Below are 17,624 nucleotides of genomic sequence, written 5' to 3'. Positions count from 1 at the left end.
CGGCCGCCGCAGCCCCGCCGTCGGTGCGGAGCGGGACGTAGCTTCCCCACAGCGAGAGGCGCCGGGCTGTGGTGCCCCCGACATTTCCATTTCACCGCCTTTTACAGAAAGGGTTTTCGTGTTGGTTGTTGTGTTTTTTTCTTTCCCCGTTTGGTTTTTATTCCGTAGAACCGTAGAGATTTTCTTCAATAGAATTAAGACATGGACAAGCAGACCTGTTCTATGGCTTTGGAAACAAGTTGACCAGACATGAAACCAAGACCAGTTTAAATGCAGAAGAAACTACCACTTTATAATCTACTTTACTGTTTGATAATGCCAATAGCGTTGTCTGTACTTAATGATAAGTTGCAGGAATTATTACTGATGCCTGAAGTTGCTTTGATGCCTACCAGAATCTCTTGTAAAAGGAACATCCAGGATTTTTGTGCCAGAAAACTACAGAGAGACAAAGCTCACTAATTGTAGTTCATCTTGTGTTCGTACTAAAGCTGCAGATGCAGTAATACATTTAATCACATAAAGATTTAGGTATAGTAGCATGAAATTCAGTGTTCTGTTCAAAGATCAGTTGTTTCTAATGGATTCTCCAACTTCATATCCTAGCATTGACTCAGAATGAACTGCAATGCATTATTTTAAGTTACAGAGGAGTAGTTGGGGAGGTGGAATTTTCTACAGCTGCCAAAGTTGTCAACTGTGCACTACAGAAACAGGAAGCAAGCATAGCTAGATGCCAGTAAAATGTTTAAACTGAGTTTACTTAGTCTTTCCACAATCATATGTGACTGTTGTATTTTTATAAATCAAATGTGTACAGCAGTCTACAGTGTTGCATTCCAATTAATGATTTCTTAAATTCAGAATATTTTTTACATTTGTTTTCTTTGGCAAAGTTACTTGTGTAAGAGCTTCTAGCCCTGGCCTAGACTAGAAAAAAGGGTGGTTATTTTTTCAAGTTTTGTAACACATAATAGCTAACTCTTAAATGCCACTTATTTAATCCTCTACAGTAGGTGCTATCTTCAGAAATGTTTGCTGACAGTGCTGATGTATATTCAGTTCTTGTGGAGGTTGCCTTTTTGTAAATGGCCTCTTCCTGATCCAGGAAAGGCCAGAGGTATTGCCATGGAGAGAACTATAAAGGCCCTGCATCAAAAGTAGGTGAGTGGAGTTCACACATGCTTTTGCCATTTACGTGTAACCTTAGCTAAGGATTTACTTTCGGGAATGCAACATCTGATAGGAAACTATTTACCCAAACATTTGGAAAATTGTCAGTGATGGTCTAAAACTGCTGGGAATGAGCCATTTCACTCTCCAGCTAGGCTAGCAGACAATTTAGATTTTTTTCCTCAATTTCTAGATTTTATAACTTAAGAAATCAAAACCATTTCCTCATGGTCAAGATACCACAGTTCTTCAGGAGATCTCTGAGTATTTGTAACATTCAGTCCTCAGCCATTTAGCTGCCAGGTGCTTCAGAAAAATCTTCAGACTGTTGGTAACAAACAGGTGATTCTCCTATGCATAAAGTAAAGCTATTCTTCCTCAAGTTTATTTTGGATGCAAGACAGATACAGGAAGAATCTGAGCTTGAAAGGTGAATGTTTTTATTATGCTGTCAGTCCAAAATTTAATGTTTCACAATAGAAATTGAAATTTAATGATCGCTGCAGCCACGCGTCCCATTAGTAGGCACCCAGTACTGTATCCACTAGTTTTTGTTAACAGACTTGCACTGCCTTTCAGTGATTGTACTGTTGGAACATCACCTTAATGCTGTAAATTGTATTGCCACAGTGCTTATTAATACAATACCTTATTCTTTTTGAGACTCAGCAAAAACTTGTCAAAAGGTTAGACTCTATCCAGACAATTTAATATATTGTTTGTGAGTTTTGATATTTAAAACCCAAAATCTATTCTTTATGCAGATATGTTTAGTTTCTTGTGTGACTAATAGCCAGATGAGTCACCATGTTAAAAGGTTGTTTTTCAGTCTATCCTGTTTTGACAAGCATATCCGTCACAAAGCTCTGAATAAAGAAATAAGTAAAAGTTGTGAATAACTACTAGGCTTTTTTTTTTGTCCATGTGGACTGACATTGATTTATCAACTACCTCTGTAGTAGAGTTGGTACCCTAGAAGTACTAGCAGTTGATCATTACTATGAATTAATATGGAGCTAGTTGCAAATTTCTGCATTTGCTGTAGGTGGAATTTCCATACAGTACTTAGTGAGGACTGTTGTAAGAGCCCTAAAGATTTTGTAAACGCTGAACCATCTGCCAAATGTAGAAATGGTGTATAGTTCAGACTGTGACCAATATTTAATTTAGAGAGGTGAAATGAGACCTATTTCACTCTGATTCAGTGTGTTAACGCTGTAAGTAAGGATGGTACTGGTCTTTGCAAACATGCAGTTCATTTTTATTTTTTCCCAAGCATGATGCTCCATTTTCTTTCCATCCAAACCTTCCACATACCTGCAAATGTCTGTACTAATAAATCCTCTAAAAAAACTATAAGCTCCATCCTGAATTGAAGGTAAGCTTTTCTTAGCAGAGTGTGGATATGTAAAAATGCTGAAATGGTCTAAGTTTCCTGTGCCCACACTAGTTCTGAATCGGTAGTGAATGAAAAATGAGAAGTAGTGGCATAAGGGAACATCATGAATGAAAAATAAAAACTTAACCTTGTTTTTTCTTCCTTCTGAAACCAGCGCCCACAGCTGGCCATTAAATGTTTTTTACTATCTTAATCATAACTTCATCTATTATCCTCTACTGGCATTGTCAAATAACTTAAATTCTTTTTCTCACTCTCTTGCTCTCGTCATTCCTTTGAACTGTACCCCATTAAGTGGCTAGGGAGATTTTAACAAGGAGACTAGGATTGTGTGAGTGAGTATCCATGTATATCTGATGTGTTGCCCTATCATCGGAAGAACCATAATAAGTAAATAAATCGTTAGCTTCAAAAAGCCAGGTCCCAGAGAACTGCCGTAACTTGTCACACCTGGGAGCGCGTTCCCTGTGCAGAGCCCATTGACCTGAACAGTGTCTTCAGATATAGAGCAAGCACCTGCCAAGGCAGTGCTGCTGCCTGCGCCCAGGCATGGGCGGCATGCCAGTCAGCCTTACGATCACAGTCTCCAGTTCGTCTCTGGGACAGAACTGCCACAAGGCAAGGTGATTCAGTAGCCTGCAACCTCCCTGCCAGATTGCCCTCGGAGGACTCCAGTGTGCTGCCTGCTCCCTTGTTTAATGATTTCACAAGCTCTGCAAAAGCCATTTAAGACAATTTTGGGAAAATGTGTGGCTCCTCCTTTTTTGTTGCTGAGGTACATGGGAGACCAAAGTAATACATGATTTATAGGGTCTAAGGAGCTTACTGGGTGATTGTTTAATTTGTTTTTTTTTAACAGAAACTTTCATGATGGTCCCACAGCAAAACTAGACTGCTAACAGCTTTAAAAAAAAAAAGGCTCTGGCTTAAGATAGACTTGTGCATTATAGTTCTTAGAGCAACATCTATGGCTGTAGTCTGTGGGTGAACTATTTGCCTCAGTGCTAGATAACAATATAAATGGTTGTTTGTATTTCAGCAACAAACATGTTGCTGTAACTGTATGTGGGAAGAAGTTTATCTCAAATCCATGGTTGCAGTATCTTATTTTTTGGGATAGGATGCTCAGTAGTGCTCCATTTTGCACAGATACCTAGACAACGTGATGGGAGGGGCACGGAGGAAATGAGAGTAACTTCTTAGCAACCTGCGTATGTGTACATATACAGCTGTTCCTGAGGTACGTGAGCTGCACCAACGTCCTTAATCTGAAATGTACATACAGTTTAAGCCCCTTGGTAAACTGCTAGTTAAGTTACTCTGTCACTCTGGAAGTGACCTGTAAAAAGCACCAACCTGCGTATGTGTACATATACAGCTGTTCCTGAGGTACATGAGCTGCTACTGCACCAACGTCCTTAATCTGAAATGTACATACAGTTTAAGCCCCTTGGTAAACTGCTAGTTAAGTTACTCTGTCACTCTGGAAGTGACCTGTAAAAAGCACAGTAGTCCTGTCAGTCTTTCTTACTCCCGGGATACTGGCTCCTGCATTCATGCAGTGACGAGGCTTGAGGAATCATGATTGTATCCAGTTAGAATATTCATTCACTGGTATGTGACACTACTCATGAAGCACATAAATGTCAAGCCTATGTTTAATAGCTTCATACTGAAAAATAAAACACTGTCACTGGAGGAGCTTCGTATAGCACCAAGTGCCTGTGCACCTGCCTGTCATGTTTTGGTGTAGGATTTGAGTTGGCAGAGTGTTTTCAAGATGCTAGTGTATATGTCTCATTCTACACTGAGATCAGCTTTTGGAATGAGCTCAGGAACTTGACTCCTTACACTGACGGGAAAGCTTCATCCTCTGAGCTGGCCTCCTGCCTCAGATGGATAGGGCGATGCCTGTTCAGTGCCTATGAATAAAGTAAGTTGGACTCAGCATTACGGTTATGCCTTTTCATTTTGAAAGATTATTTGAATCCACTAATACAAGATGAAGATCTGTTAATAAAATGATTTAACTTTTTTTCCAGTGGGGGGGAAAATGATGATGACTCTGACCAGAAATGGAAACCACCAGAAAATGACCTGATCCAGAAGTTAATAGCACAGATTGAATATTACTTCTCAGATGAGAACCTTGAGAAAGATGCCTTCCTTCTAAAGCATGTGAGAAGAAATAAGATGGGCTACGTCAGTGTTAAACTCCTCACTTCTTTTAAGAAGGTAAGCTAACTTTTTAAGACTTGAAGTGCCTTGTATAAGCCTGATGAATCTAAAAACATTAGGAGAGATTAGATGAAAATAAATTACTTTGTAGAGGCAGTTTTACAGCCTCCCTCTTTATCTGCCTCTCTCAGGGGTTGATTCAGTTTTGATGTGACAGTTAGGTTTGTTCTCATCCAGAACTTCAATTGCTGAACTCGTTCATGATTGGCTAGGGAAATCATAGGCTTTTAAGCAACTACACTTTTATATTACCATTCTGGGAGACAGTAGGGCATCATAAATAGGACATTGGATAAAATTCATTTCTAGATCAGCTACTCATGAGTAGCTAAGTAATGCCGGTAAAGTTACTTTCTTGTCTCTGAGAAGGGATGGTGAATCTGACCTTTGCAAATGTATGGAGATCCAAAAATTAAGAGTAGTAGAAAGTATCTGGGAACTGAAGTCCCTTAAAGGTCAGGTGTTTTTTTCTCTTTTTTCTTTCTTTTTTTTTTTTTACATTAGGAACTCCTATGTAAATATGTGTATGTAACTGATTTCTAAAGTTACATTAGAAACACTTCGTCAAGACTGTAAATCTGACAGTTTTGCAGAGCTATTCAGTCTAGAAGTTAAGGCACTCCCAGTTTCTTCAGACCACTTCAAACAGATTATACCAGTAACAGATAAACCCTTAAAAACACTCCTTGGAAATGGAGAAGTTTGGGGTTTTCTTTAACTGAGTTTTTTGAGAGAGGAAAAATCAGTTCAATAAAATGAAGTCCTAAACTTGGCGAAACTACTTATTTGGCAAATTTAACAAAATAAACCCCACAGAACATGCATTTTGGTCATGGTTCAGACCTAGATATGGAATGACCGAATATCACTTGAGCAGGCTTTAAGATAAAGTAATGATTTTCAGTTTGAGGTTTAGCGTCAGTTCCTATTTTCAGTAGATTGACCAGGACCTGAGCTTTACAGGCGCTCAACTGATGCCCATTATAGCAGGAAAACTGTTTACTTTTTCACTCAAGTCTGTTACATGAAACTTAAATCCAGGTTTCTGTTTGTAAACTGGAGCCTGCATCTGCCTTACGCTTTCTGTAATTAGTTTGAGTGGGTTTGATCAGTTGTGCTGCTTAACCTGTGTCTGTCTTCAAGGTGAAACACCTCACCCGTGACTGGAGAACCACAGCCTATGCACTGAAGTACTCGGACACTCTCGAGCTCAATGATGATAACAGAAAGGTTAGAAGAAATACTCCTGTTCCAGTGTTTCCAAGTGAAAACCTCCCTACCAGGATGTTACTGGTGTATGATATCCACATGATTTCCGAGCTGCAGGCTCTTAACAAACAACAAGAAAATGGATGCATGCAAGAAAGGATAATGGAGCATCTCCTCAAAGCCTTTGTAACTTTTGGTGTAATTTCATCAGTTCGTATTCTCAAGCCTGGTAGGGATCTACCACCCGATATCAGGAGGGTCAGCAGTCGGTACACCCAACTGGGAACTCAGGAATGTGCAATTATAGAATTTGAAGAAGTAGATGCTGCCATACGTGCTCATGACTTCATGTGTGCTGAAAAGAAAGAGACCGGCATGAAAGTTGTCCTAATAGGTGTGAAACCTCCGAAGAAAAAAGTTCCCAAAGACAAGAACCGTGACGAAGATACCAGCAAGAGTCTTAAGAAGGCTAGATCCCTTAATAAGAGAGTTGAGGAACTTCAGTTTGCTGGTGATGAATCTTCAGCAAATAGCTCTTCTGACCCAGAGAGTAATCCTACATCACCATTGTCAGGACGCAAAAGTACTGCAACAAATACTATGAGTAATTTGAGCCCCATCATTCACCCAAACAACCATTTGAGTCCTAATGTGTCACCCAGATCAAGTCCTTGGAACAGTCCATCTTCACTAAGAAAAGTAACCAAAAAGTCTCCGCTGGCTGAAGACGGCAAGCTTAACCCAAGCACTAGCCCTGAAATTCCAAGGAAATGTACAGATTATTCCTCGGATAGCAGTATCACTCCTTCTGGTAGCCCCTGGGTACAGAGAAGAAAAGCTCAAACTGTAACACAAGAGAAGAGTCCCGTCAGTAGCCCCATGTTAGCTCGGAAAATACAAAATGCAGACGGTCTGCCTGTAGGGGTGCTGCGGCTGCCTAAAGGTCCTGATGGCACTAAAGGATTCCACAATGGATGTGAAAGAAGGAAGGCTACCAAGAATGAATAAATCATTCTTTAAAAACAATTTCACAAGTCAGTCAACTGCTTTTGTTTAAGCCTGGTGAAAAATGGTCACTTGAGTGACTGAGTTAAGTCAGTATTTAATTTTAAAAGATTTTGTATTCATCTAGAGACTTTATCATTTGTATATTCACTTCACAGAATCACAGAATAGTTGAGGTTGGAAGGCATCTCTGGAGATTGTCCAGTCCACCTCCTTTGCTCAAGCAGGGTCCACTACAGCAGGTCACTTCGGGTTTTGAATGTCTGCAAGGATAGAGACTCCCCAGCACGTCTGGGCAGTGTGTTCCCATGTTCAACCGTCCACACAGTAAAAAGCGTTTCCTTACATTCAGGTGGAATTTTCTGTGTTTCGGCTTGTGCCCCTTGTCCTGTTACTGGGTATCACTGAGAAGAGCCTACCTCCATCTTCTCTACTCCTTCCCGTCAGATACTTAAAAACATTGATGAGATCCGCCCCCTGAGCCTTCTCTTTGCCAGCCTAAACAGCCCCGGGTCTCTAGGCCTCTCATATGAGAGATGCTCCAGTCTCTTAATCATCTTATGCACTTACCTAATGCAATGCCCTTACCTGCCTTTTTTTTTTTTTTTTTTTTTAAATGTATTAGTTTGAAACAGGCATATAAATCATTCATGTAACTACATTATTTGCAAAGCTATGATCCTGAAGAGCAGTGTGTAAGTACTTACAGTTTAGCGGTTGTATTACAATAAGCTGTGGGATGCTACCAGCCTAATCATAAGGAATAGAGGTTTTCAAGACTTTGCGTTTGTCTCAAAAGGAACTCCGAGAAACTTATGCTACAGTGAGCAGTTGCTCTCTGCTTGCATACATCTCCAAAGACAATATTGTTTAGTAGGACCAAAGCGTGTATTTTCATGTGATGTGAATAAAGACTCTGCGCATTGAAGACTGTTCCGTGTTATCTCATATAATCAGATGGAAATAAACAAAAACAGTAACTCCATCTAGCTTTATTTTGTTTACTTGAAAAATAAGTTGAGCTGCACCTGAATGGATACTTGAGAAACCTCATCTCAGACCATATGAAATTCTAGAAATAGTTACTCGGAATTTCCACTGCATTCGGGGTGGGGTGGGGGGGGAAGGTCCTCTGCCCCATTAATGACGGTTACTTCAGTGGTGATGCTTTACTCTGGCTGTATGGCACCCATTTTTATACAATATTATAAACTAAGCAATGGTTATCTCACCGTTACCTCCTAATTTAACAAGCAGGCTCAGCGAGAAGCACTTAAATTAAAATTATATAATCTATATAATCCTACCTGAAGCCAAAGGAGGAACCTCTGCCGTTTTACTTGTAGAAGTTATACTCCTGAAAAATAGCCCAGCGATAGTAAGAAGGTAAGGTTTCAGCTTCTAATGTACAACTTGGGAACGGTGCACGACAACGTTCTGATCAGATGATGCATCTTCATTCCAAAACTTCTCCCCGTCCTTTCCAACTTTCATTTCCACTCCAAGCGTAACCCTTCCGCAGTGTAAAGAACTGCAGTAACACGCGGTTAGAAACCACTATACAGAAATCCCCCGGTTCTGTGTATCATTCTTTAGCCGCCAAATGTATTCCTGGTTCTTTTACTTCACACAAATGGAATCCTCCAAGTTACCCCCCGACTTCCGTTGCCAGCCGAGACACTATAAAGACTGTGAAACGCAGAGTGCTGTGTTGGTTTGTTTAAATCGGCAGCGTGTCTGCAAGTACCTAAGTGACAGGGTAAGTACACAGTCTTCAGCAGAGTGTCTCGGTAACGCTAGAGTACGTAACAGCACTGTTGCACTATGTATCCAGAACACTGTTGTTTCATTAACAATCACGGAAGGTTTTTTTTTAATTGTAAAACTGCAGCATCTACGTGTTGTCACGTACCAAACTGCCTGGGGGCAGTACTACAACTGATGCAAGGCAGTATTTTGAAGACACACAGAAGTCAATTAGATGGAAATATTGAGAACTATATGTAACGGTCCGTAATGTTAAAAATCTCTAAGTCACTGTATGCTTGCAGGAAAAAAAAGTTAGTTGAAAATAGCAGCATTTACCAGGGCTGTGCTCTGAATGAACACGTCTACATGTCACATGCAACATCTAAACCTTAAAAATCAAACTCACCTCTGTGTAACACTACCAGTTTGAAACTAAAAATCTCATCAGACACCAATTACGAGTCTTGCTTTGCTTTAGAAAGTTTTAGGCTTGACAGATAACATGAACACTGAGGATGATCCCTTAGTAAATAAACAGGAAGTCGACAGTTTTTCGTCGCTAATAAACCAAATACTATGTTATTGAAGAGTTATTACAAGGCCATAACCTGTAAAAATATTGTAAAACTTATTTTACAAGAGAACGCCCGCTTATCCTGAGACTAAGATACATGTAACTGTAACATTCCAGAAAGCTGCTCAACCTGTCTTTAGAGAGCTTTTCAATAAGAAAGGAAAAAGAATACATTTACCGTAGTCGTCATTTTTGTAGAAAGAAAATACAGACAAACTTGATCAAACAGCTAGTGATAATGTAACTTGATCAAACAACAAAAGATGATGTGATCAGTGGAACTATTTGGAAAGTACTTTAAAGTACTGTTTATAAATAAAAAGTCAGCATGAGGTCTTATTCTGAGTTCAGATAAGAATATATAGAACCACAGTTCTGCTTCACATAATTTTTCCCCATCTCCAAAAGGAGTGTTTTCTGCCTGGAAAACGTTCCATGCAAACCTCAGGTAGCCACACAGACTTATCAACTGCTTTGCTATCCTGCCCCCCAGCTTTTTTTTTTCCCTTTTCATTTCTTATTCCCACTTTGGAGCCAGAACAACTACTTTACACTGATTTTATTAAAAAAAAGACCATAATACAAGTCATGAACAGCTTTTGTACCACTGTATTTATATTCAGTATTCCTTGTAGAGCCCAGAATGTTTGCTTGTTTAATTAATCAATGTAAAAATATTCTAGGTATGAAATACCTTCTCTCTGGATACTTCCTACACCAGCTAGCAATATCTAGTATTAGATGCTGTTGCATGTGTATGTTCATCTCTATTTTGATATCTCGGTATCAAAATATCCATGCACATGCATAGAGACGGGTGGAGTGAACCCTGTCACTGCCTGAAGCACGGAGCACCCTCTGGGGTCAGAACAGAAGCGGTGCCGCTCACAGACAGCGAGTCTGCTCCGGAGACTCGCACTTACCAAATCCTGCAGCAGCTTACACGTGCTTCGCTTCTGTAGATCTCAAACACACAGGCACGCACACCTGAAGCAGTGGTTTGGGAAACATGGAGGTTGAAGCTATTTTTATTGCTTTTTTTAAAGAAACAAACAGCAATTCCAAAAAGCATTTCAAGAATTGGACCATTTCCCCCAGGTAGCTCACAATTTGCTAAGGCATTCAAGATTCCTAACTTTGTCTAAGGACTACCAGTGCCGAGTGCATCAATAGGCACCACCACATACGCTGCACAATCCACAGCACGCTTCAGTCATACGTGTACGCCAATAAAAACATGCAATATTTAATTCCTTTGAGACAATTATTTCATTCTCCCCGAGTTTGTTTCTGTCTTCACATTCAATCAATTGCTCAAAACCTCTGTTTAAAAACCAACAGAAAACCCAAATCTACACACCGTACATACGAAGTGCTTGGCATAATGTTGCCAACAGAGACATGTTAAACCCTAATGCTGTGCCTTTATTTTGTTCTGACTCTCAAATGTTTGTAGTATGATGACATATTTCAACTAAGTATTTTTAAAAAAATGTCGTATCAACTGGAGAGAAACGACGTGACGACACATTTGGAATTTTAGTCGCTGGTTGAGAGCCCTTCCCAACTACAGTGCTTGGCATAATGTTGCCAACAGAGACATGTTAAACCCTAATGCTGTGCCTTTATTTTGTTCTGACTCTCAAATGTTTGTAGTATGATGACATATTTCAACTAAGTATTTTTAAAAAAATGTCGTATCAACTGGAGAGAAACGACGTGACGACACATTTGGAATTTTAGTCGCTGGTTGAGAGCCTTTCCCAACTACAGAAGAACATTTATTTCTGTCCCCACTAACAAAGGACACATTCCTGTCGTCTTCCTTTTGCACAGGCACACTTTATGGGCTGGATTTATAAACCTGAAGTCTGAAAAAAGCCAGGGACTTCAATAAAAAATGCTTATTAACTAAGCTAACACAGCCAAGCTGTTTAGAACAAGTCTGATTAATCAAACAGAGTTGGCTTCAGTTTACACCACTGTTCCCTTAGCTTTGATTTTAATACGCTTGAAGCAAAGATATAGTTGATTGATTCATAGGAAAGATCCCACATCTGTGATCGAGACAGGTTAAATGTTTTTGCAACCAGCTCATATTCTTGCGATAGATCTGTTGCAAAGACGCCTTTATCATCAGTCTGGAGTTAAATTGAAAGAAAAGAAAGAAAAAGTTTAAATTAGTTCCTCTACATCAAAAAGGGGTTTTTCTACACATTACAAACCAGTTTTATCTTGCTGTTGCACGGTTTATTCCACGGTTCTTTCATCTGTTGGTCATTACTTCATACTTTATTTGCCCTATTTTCACTCAAAATTAATAAATTATTCAAACATACAAGAAAACTTCTTAAAGTGATGGCACAATTTATCCAGAAAATAGGTTTTCCTATTAAAATGGCTAGAAAGATGGCTATTAAATGATGCATACATGTAAGCTATGTCAGTATGCACACATCTCCTTACTGCTCTTTTCCCTTCCCTCAGACCTGGGAACTAGAGCATACTCCGTATTCCTACATCTTCAGGGAGGAAACCGTCTCACGCTCCACACTTGGTGTCAGCTAGGACAATTTCTGGATACTGACTGAAGTACTAGGCAAGCATCAAAACCACATGATCGAAAGCCACTGAAAGATTATTCATCTAAAAGGAGCGAGTTAGCATTATGTCAGAGTTAATGAGATTACCCATCCCTAACTCACAGTCCTTGTGTCCCCAGAGAAGAGTGCTGACTATATCCTGTTAAACTTAAGACACTGTAGTATCTCCTTCTTCTACTACTCTTGTTTTTGTAGGCTTTTATGGGTGAACTGCTTTCTTACGTGACTTCAGTAGTTATCTAGACTCTTCACAATTGAAAATCTCAGAAATAATCTCTAATCGTGAATTATTTTTTACCTAATACAACAGAGTTCAAACTCAGTAATAAATACTTTATACAATAAAGGATTGAGGCTTATTTGAATAATAAGCACAATGCTCTAATATATATACACACACTTGGACAATGCTACAAATTATAGGGGTTAAACCAACAGGATGATGGTAAAATCCTACCAATGCCAGCAAAAGTACCTGGCACCTCGACAAATATTTAAGGACCTTAATTAGCTGTCAAGAGAACTCAAGAACTCTCATCCAACACGGTAAATAGCCAGGCAAGCACAAGCTTAAATGCAAGCATTGGACCAGTGTGTTTAAGAGAAATCTGTCAGCGTGCAAACAGTTACGAGGTTTGCACAGCAAACACAGCTGATCATCTTATCTATACAGAAGAAAAGGTCTTGCTTTACAATAAACCCAAGAGAAATACTAAAAATTTCCATTTGTATTACAAGCATTTCTCAGACAGAACATTATGATTTCCTACAAGCAGATGATTTGCCGCAAGGTCAGAACTGGTTAGTAAGTCAGCTCTGATCCATAAAAGGAGATATACTTCTCCAATTTCACACTAGTTTGGCCCTTTGCCTAAATACGTGGTTAAAATCGAAAAACTTACACAGAGCACTGCAGGGTGGCCCATGCTGTACCAGTATCCAAAATGGTGTTTGTCACAGGAAGGCACCGTCTGAGTTTTGATGTTTGATGTCATGCAAAGTTCTAAGGAAAAAAAAGAAGAAACGAGTATATATATCAAAACAAAAGACTTGCGATGCTTTTGACACATTAATCAACTTATTTCTGCTCCTGAATGAAAATTAAAATCAGCCATTGTTGTTTCCTTGATTTTCTATGCTTCAAATATTTGGTAATATGCTCTGAGGGAAGTTTGGTAATCAATTTCTTCTTAACTACTGGTTGGGTATAAAATCTAGGGAGCTTGCAAACCAGATAGAGAAACACCACGCAGCCTTGCACAGTAAGTAGAAGTTATAGTTTAGTTTTGTTGTCATCCGAGACATCAATTGTTGTCTGCTGCCACAAATATGTCAAACGCGAAAGCGTTACCAGTGCACCTTTATAGGCTATTCTCTCACCTACGCTGCCACGTTTTTCTAAGTCACCTCTGGTCAAAGACAAATCAGAGTTCCTAGATCAGCAGTACGTATGATATTCTGAAATCTAGAGATCACCAAGTAATTTTCTTAACTTTTTTTCTTACCAATAGGTATATGATTCTGTCGAACAAGTGGCACTAACTCTTCTGAACCTGTTGTTGCAGAGTTGAGAAACGTTCCATGTCCAATTCTGTCAGGAGGCAGGCCCAGGAGAATTTTGGTTTCCTCTTCTTGATTTGGAATCTAGAGAGGATATATTTTACATTCTGTCAAGGCAGCATAAAACAGCACATTAAATAATTACAATGGACTTCAAGTTCTGTTTTCACAGCATATCTTACCCAAAAGAAAGTGTTAGTGAGACTAAATATCTGCATTACTACCCTGTAAAGAAAGAAGTAGTGCATGAAAGTGACTCTCAACTTGGAATTACAAACCGAAGAAGCCATAATCCTAAACTGGTATGTGAAAACAGATGATCGCTCTTTGCAGTTCTGAAGTACTTTCAGTTGGAGGCCTCAAATCAGCTTTGTATGCTTCCGTTTCAAAACTACCCTGTCAAGACGATCTTTAACACTTGTTTTACACAGGGATTAAAAAAATGGCGCCTAAAGAACTTAAACTGCAAGAGGCCAAAACCAACCAAACAAACAAAAAGAAAGAAACAAAACCGAAAGACCACTGAGACATTAAGAAATACATTTTCAGAGAAGCATGCAGGAATATCCTGCAAAAGCCTCCTTAATGAAATGGAAACAAGTATAAACAGGCCTGTGACATCATGTATCATGCTTAATTTCCTGAAGGAATAAAAGTATTTTCAGCATTTATCAGACTTGTCAGAGTAAACTTCAGCTACCACTTCAACAGATTGTACGGAGCAGCCCAACTCTTTCTACTGATACAAGCAGAGCTAACAGAACTCCTCATGAAAATGTGCGAATTTTAGTATACATGACTTCTGACAAATACCAGGAAGAAAACAGTGGATTTCTTGCAATATTACTAATTTTCAAATTCACACCTAACCCTCCAATAGATATAGTACAGTAAGAAATAAATTGACAGTTCTGATTCAGAACAGATTGTTGAAGATTTCTCCTTGTTTTCTTCTCTCGTCAAAACACCCCAAAGCATTACTACTTTGGCCTGAGAAGTTCAAAACGCACAGAAGTTAATTTTAGTTTCATCAAGTTTTTTATAAAATGGGAATTACAGAGAAGGACCAAACTAAAGAAAACCAAACTAAAGAAAACTTTTACCTCTGAAAGATGCAATGCCAGCTTTAGACCTGCTTTTTTTGCTTCTGAGAGCGGTTCCAAAAAATCTTGACCATGTCCTGCCTTGAAGACAGAAACACATCACCATTCTACAGCTTGTTTTACAAAACTCCTCCTATTACAATAATTAAGAAGTCTAGCGATACCAAAATACTTAATTCAAATACAGTTACACTGAATTATTTTTCTTTTCTCATTACTTCAGTTTTGAATGCAGCAAGTCACATAAAGTTCTGCTATATGGGCACAATTTAGACAAACTGGTCAAATGTCAGTAGTTCAGATGATGCCCAACACTGACGAGGCAACTGTCTTGATTTTGATACCCTTTCTACAACTATCACTTAGAACTATTTCATTTCAACTTGACAGCTATCCTCAAATGTTTATTTTTGCTTTCTGAATACGCAATAAGCATTTGGTGCATCTAAACAAAGTTTAAACTAGTGTCAACTTGCAATATTATTTAACTTGCCTCAACCCAGTCAATCTGACTGGGACAATTTAGTAACAGACGCTTCCCAGATAAACACTACTTTTCAGTGGCTCTTTTTTCAGTGCCATATATTAATCTGTTGATTCTTTGTTAGAGTATCTGTCCCTTACAGCAACAGGGATTAACCTGGTATCGAGATTACGAGCAATCCATTCAAACTAGCAACACATATAAGACAAAAACTTGTAAGAACAAAGTATGATTAGAACCGCTTGCCGTTACACAACATTACACATTTATCTTCAAGAACAGACCAAAATAAAACAAAAACTTACGGTGGGATCACCACTGAGGTCAAGTCCTACTACAACCCCATCAGTGGAAAGAAGGAACTCTTCAGCAAGTTTAACAGTCTGCTTAGCAACTGCCGGGCCACCTCTTCTATTTATTGCTATTAACAACCTAGGATAGAAATGTACGTATTAAGTTAAATACAAGCTATAATATCAGGAGACCAACAAATCTGATGCCAACAAAAATGGCACTTCACATCCTTCACGGCTGAGTATAAAGAGTATTTGTATAGGAAACTGTTCAAGGAACGAAGGCACCAAAGTGCAGAGGGACACAAATTAGACATATACGTTAGCCTGTGAAATGCAATAGCCACGGTGAGAGGGAGGGCAGGGAACAATACATTGCTCATTTGCTGCCTGCAGTATCAGGCGAGCAACCTCTCAGAGGTGCACACATGAAGAATGAGAATTCTTCAGCCTCCACTAATAAATCTAACAAGGGTTGCTACTGACAGTATGAAAGACAGGCAAGCAGACTGCCTCCAAGCAACCACTGACACCTTCTGAAACTTTCCTGCTGGAAGGGCCACCGCTCCTTTACAGCAGGTTGCTTGTACAGCTAATCAAGCAAAATCTTTGCAATGAATCTAGGCTGTGAAAAAGGAGTCTTTAGTGCAATTTCCATCAAAAACACTGCTTCTCCTGAAAACATCGCAGGGAATGGACAGTCTTAGAGCCGAAAAGCTTTACCCAGCTTCATTCTCTATGAGTGAAAAGGAAGATAAAAATTCAGGTTTCCGTATGAATTACCTGTTTCCGTTCCATGTAATCTAGTTTAAGCACAATTTTCTTTCCTACACTGATGGTTTGTAAACCTCTCCACAAACCATGACCGAGCATCAGACTACACAAAACCTTGAAACAGAGGTACTCCATGTGCTTTATTTACCTTACATCTATATCCAAGCCTTCTTCTTTACACTGCTTTATACCCTCAAGTACAGTTTCAACATACATCCTTTTGGTCATACCTACAAACACATGTACACATTTGGAATAAACATATTTGAATTAATTTTATTGTGTTGCAGACCCAGCTCTCTAGCCTCCTAACTTTCATTTTGCACCTATGATTTTAGTCCATAGTCTTCTAATCTATATAGTTCTAATTCTGTTTACAAATATGGCTTTACTTTGAAGCATACATTTGAATTAAGCCTCCTCCCAAGCACCTGGAAGAAAGACAATAACTTAGTGTGAACCAGAGTAGCAACAGGACTTCTCTTACCTGTTTCTATTAAACCACATCTAAAAGAAAATTAAAAAATGAAGTAGCGAAAAGAAAATTACTTCAGCTATTACAAATATTAGCAGACTCAGATATCATACTAAAGCGAATAACCCAAATTCTTGGGTAGCAGAGTTATAACCAACACATTTTTGTCCTCAAAAATCTAACAGTAAAGTGTTATGTTTTTACATGGTTAAATCTTTGCTTTTATATTTAAAATATATTTTTATTGAACCAACTAAATTTGACTTTACTTGTTATTAACATAGTCTTAACTAAGTTTTATAGCACATCAAACTTACAAATTAAAACCCAGAACAGGCTGTACCTGTGGACTTTTCTTCTCTAGGAGTGCTCCTCAATTCCAGGTACTTGACACCATCATCAGCAAATTCTTTAATAACATCTTTAGTTATCTGATTAAGAAACAGTGTATTCAACATCATGAAAGTAATGCTTATAATCAGTTATATTTTCTCTTCGAAAGAAAGGAAAATATTTCTTCCTTATCTCTTCCTTAAAAGACCTGGCTATCTTTTGGTGTGAAACACTTGCAAATTTTCAGGCCCTATGTGTTTTTAGCACTCTCCATCTCTGGAAATACTACCCCACAGAGGGTACCTTCAGTTCCCTCAGTGATACTAAAGAGAGTTAGGACAAATGAGAATTTCCTTGTCTGAGCAAGAATACCCCTCAACTGGTGCAGTGATAACTCCTTTCACAGCTACTGGACCTTTCCGTAAGTTTAACAGGCTGCCTAAAAGCTCCTTTACAGGAGGAAAGAAGAGGACACTTGTCCTGGTTTCAGCTGGGACAGAGTTAATTTCCTCCCTAGTAGCGGGTACAGTGCTGTGTTTTGGATTTAGTATGAGAATAATGTTGATAACACACTGATGTGTTAGTTGTTGCTAAGCAGTGCTTACACTAGTCAAGGACTTTTCAGCTTCTCATGCCCTGCCAGCGAGAAGCT

At 39.0% G+C, this 17,624-nt stretch overlaps 2 protein-coding genes across 3 annotated transcripts in view; one reads left to right on the top strand and one right to left on the bottom strand.

The window, feature by feature from the left end:
* Positions 1-3,130: 3,130 nt before the first annotated feature.
* LARP6 (La ribonucleoprotein domain family member 6) lies at positions 3,131-7,961 on the top strand. Its single transcript, XM_019472361.1, has 3 exons — positions 3,131-3,195; positions 4,615-4,807; positions 5,954-7,961. The coding sequence occupies exons 1-3, from the start codon at positions 3,131-3,133 to the stop codon at positions 7,025-7,027; spliced, it is 1,332 nt and encodes a 443-aa protein (XP_019327906.1). The 3' UTR covers positions 7,028-7,961.
* A 2,973-nt stretch (positions 7,962-10,934) lies between these two features.
* ADAL (adenosine deaminase like) overlaps positions 10,935-17,624 on the bottom strand; it is a 9,371-nt gene continuing 2,681 nt past the window's right edge. For both annotated transcript variants that reach the window (XM_019472387.1, XM_019472386.1), the window contains exons 4-10: positions 16,983-17,070; positions 16,313-16,394; positions 15,403-15,529; positions 14,614-14,694; positions 13,456-13,594; positions 12,853-12,953; positions 10,935-11,488 (exon numbers count right to left, since the gene is read on the bottom strand). In XM_019472387.1, the coding sequence (XP_019327932.1) occupies positions 11,297-11,488; positions 12,853-12,953; positions 13,456-13,594; positions 14,614-14,694; positions 15,403-15,529; positions 16,313-16,394; positions 16,983-17,070 (810 nt within the window). In that variant the 3' untranslated portion in view covers positions 10,935-11,296. The remainder of the gene's footprint in view (positions 11,489-12,852; positions 12,954-13,455; positions 13,595-14,613; positions 14,695-15,402; positions 15,530-16,312; positions 16,395-16,982; positions 17,071-17,624) is intronic.

Source organism: Aptenodytes forsteri, unplaced genomic scaffold (genome assembly GCF_000699145.1).
Source record: "Aptenodytes forsteri isolate BGI_AS27 unplaced genomic scaffold, ASM69914v1 Scaffold83, whole genome shotgun sequence".
NCBI classification, from domain to species: domain Eukaryota; kingdom Metazoa; phylum Chordata; class Aves; order Sphenisciformes; family Spheniscidae; genus Aptenodytes; species Aptenodytes forsteri.
The sequence above is the reverse complement of the archived record's forward strand: the minus strand, read 5'-3'. Positions and strand labels throughout refer to the sequence as shown.

Bases quoted from the DNA above. Each gene is read 5' to 3' on its own strand.
- LARP6 (XM_019472361.1), top strand. From the start codon at position 3,131: ATGCCAGTCAGCCTTACGATCACAGTCTCCAGTTCGTCTCTGGGACAG. The intron at 3,196-4,614 runs GTGATTCAGTAG...CTTTTTTTCCAG, and splicing joins CAGAACTGCCACAAGGCAAG to TGGGGGGGAAAATGATGATG. The intron at 4,808-5,953 runs GTAAGCTAACTT...TCTGTCTTCAAG, and splicing joins TCCTCACTTCTTTTAAGAAG to GTGAAACACCTCACCCGTGA.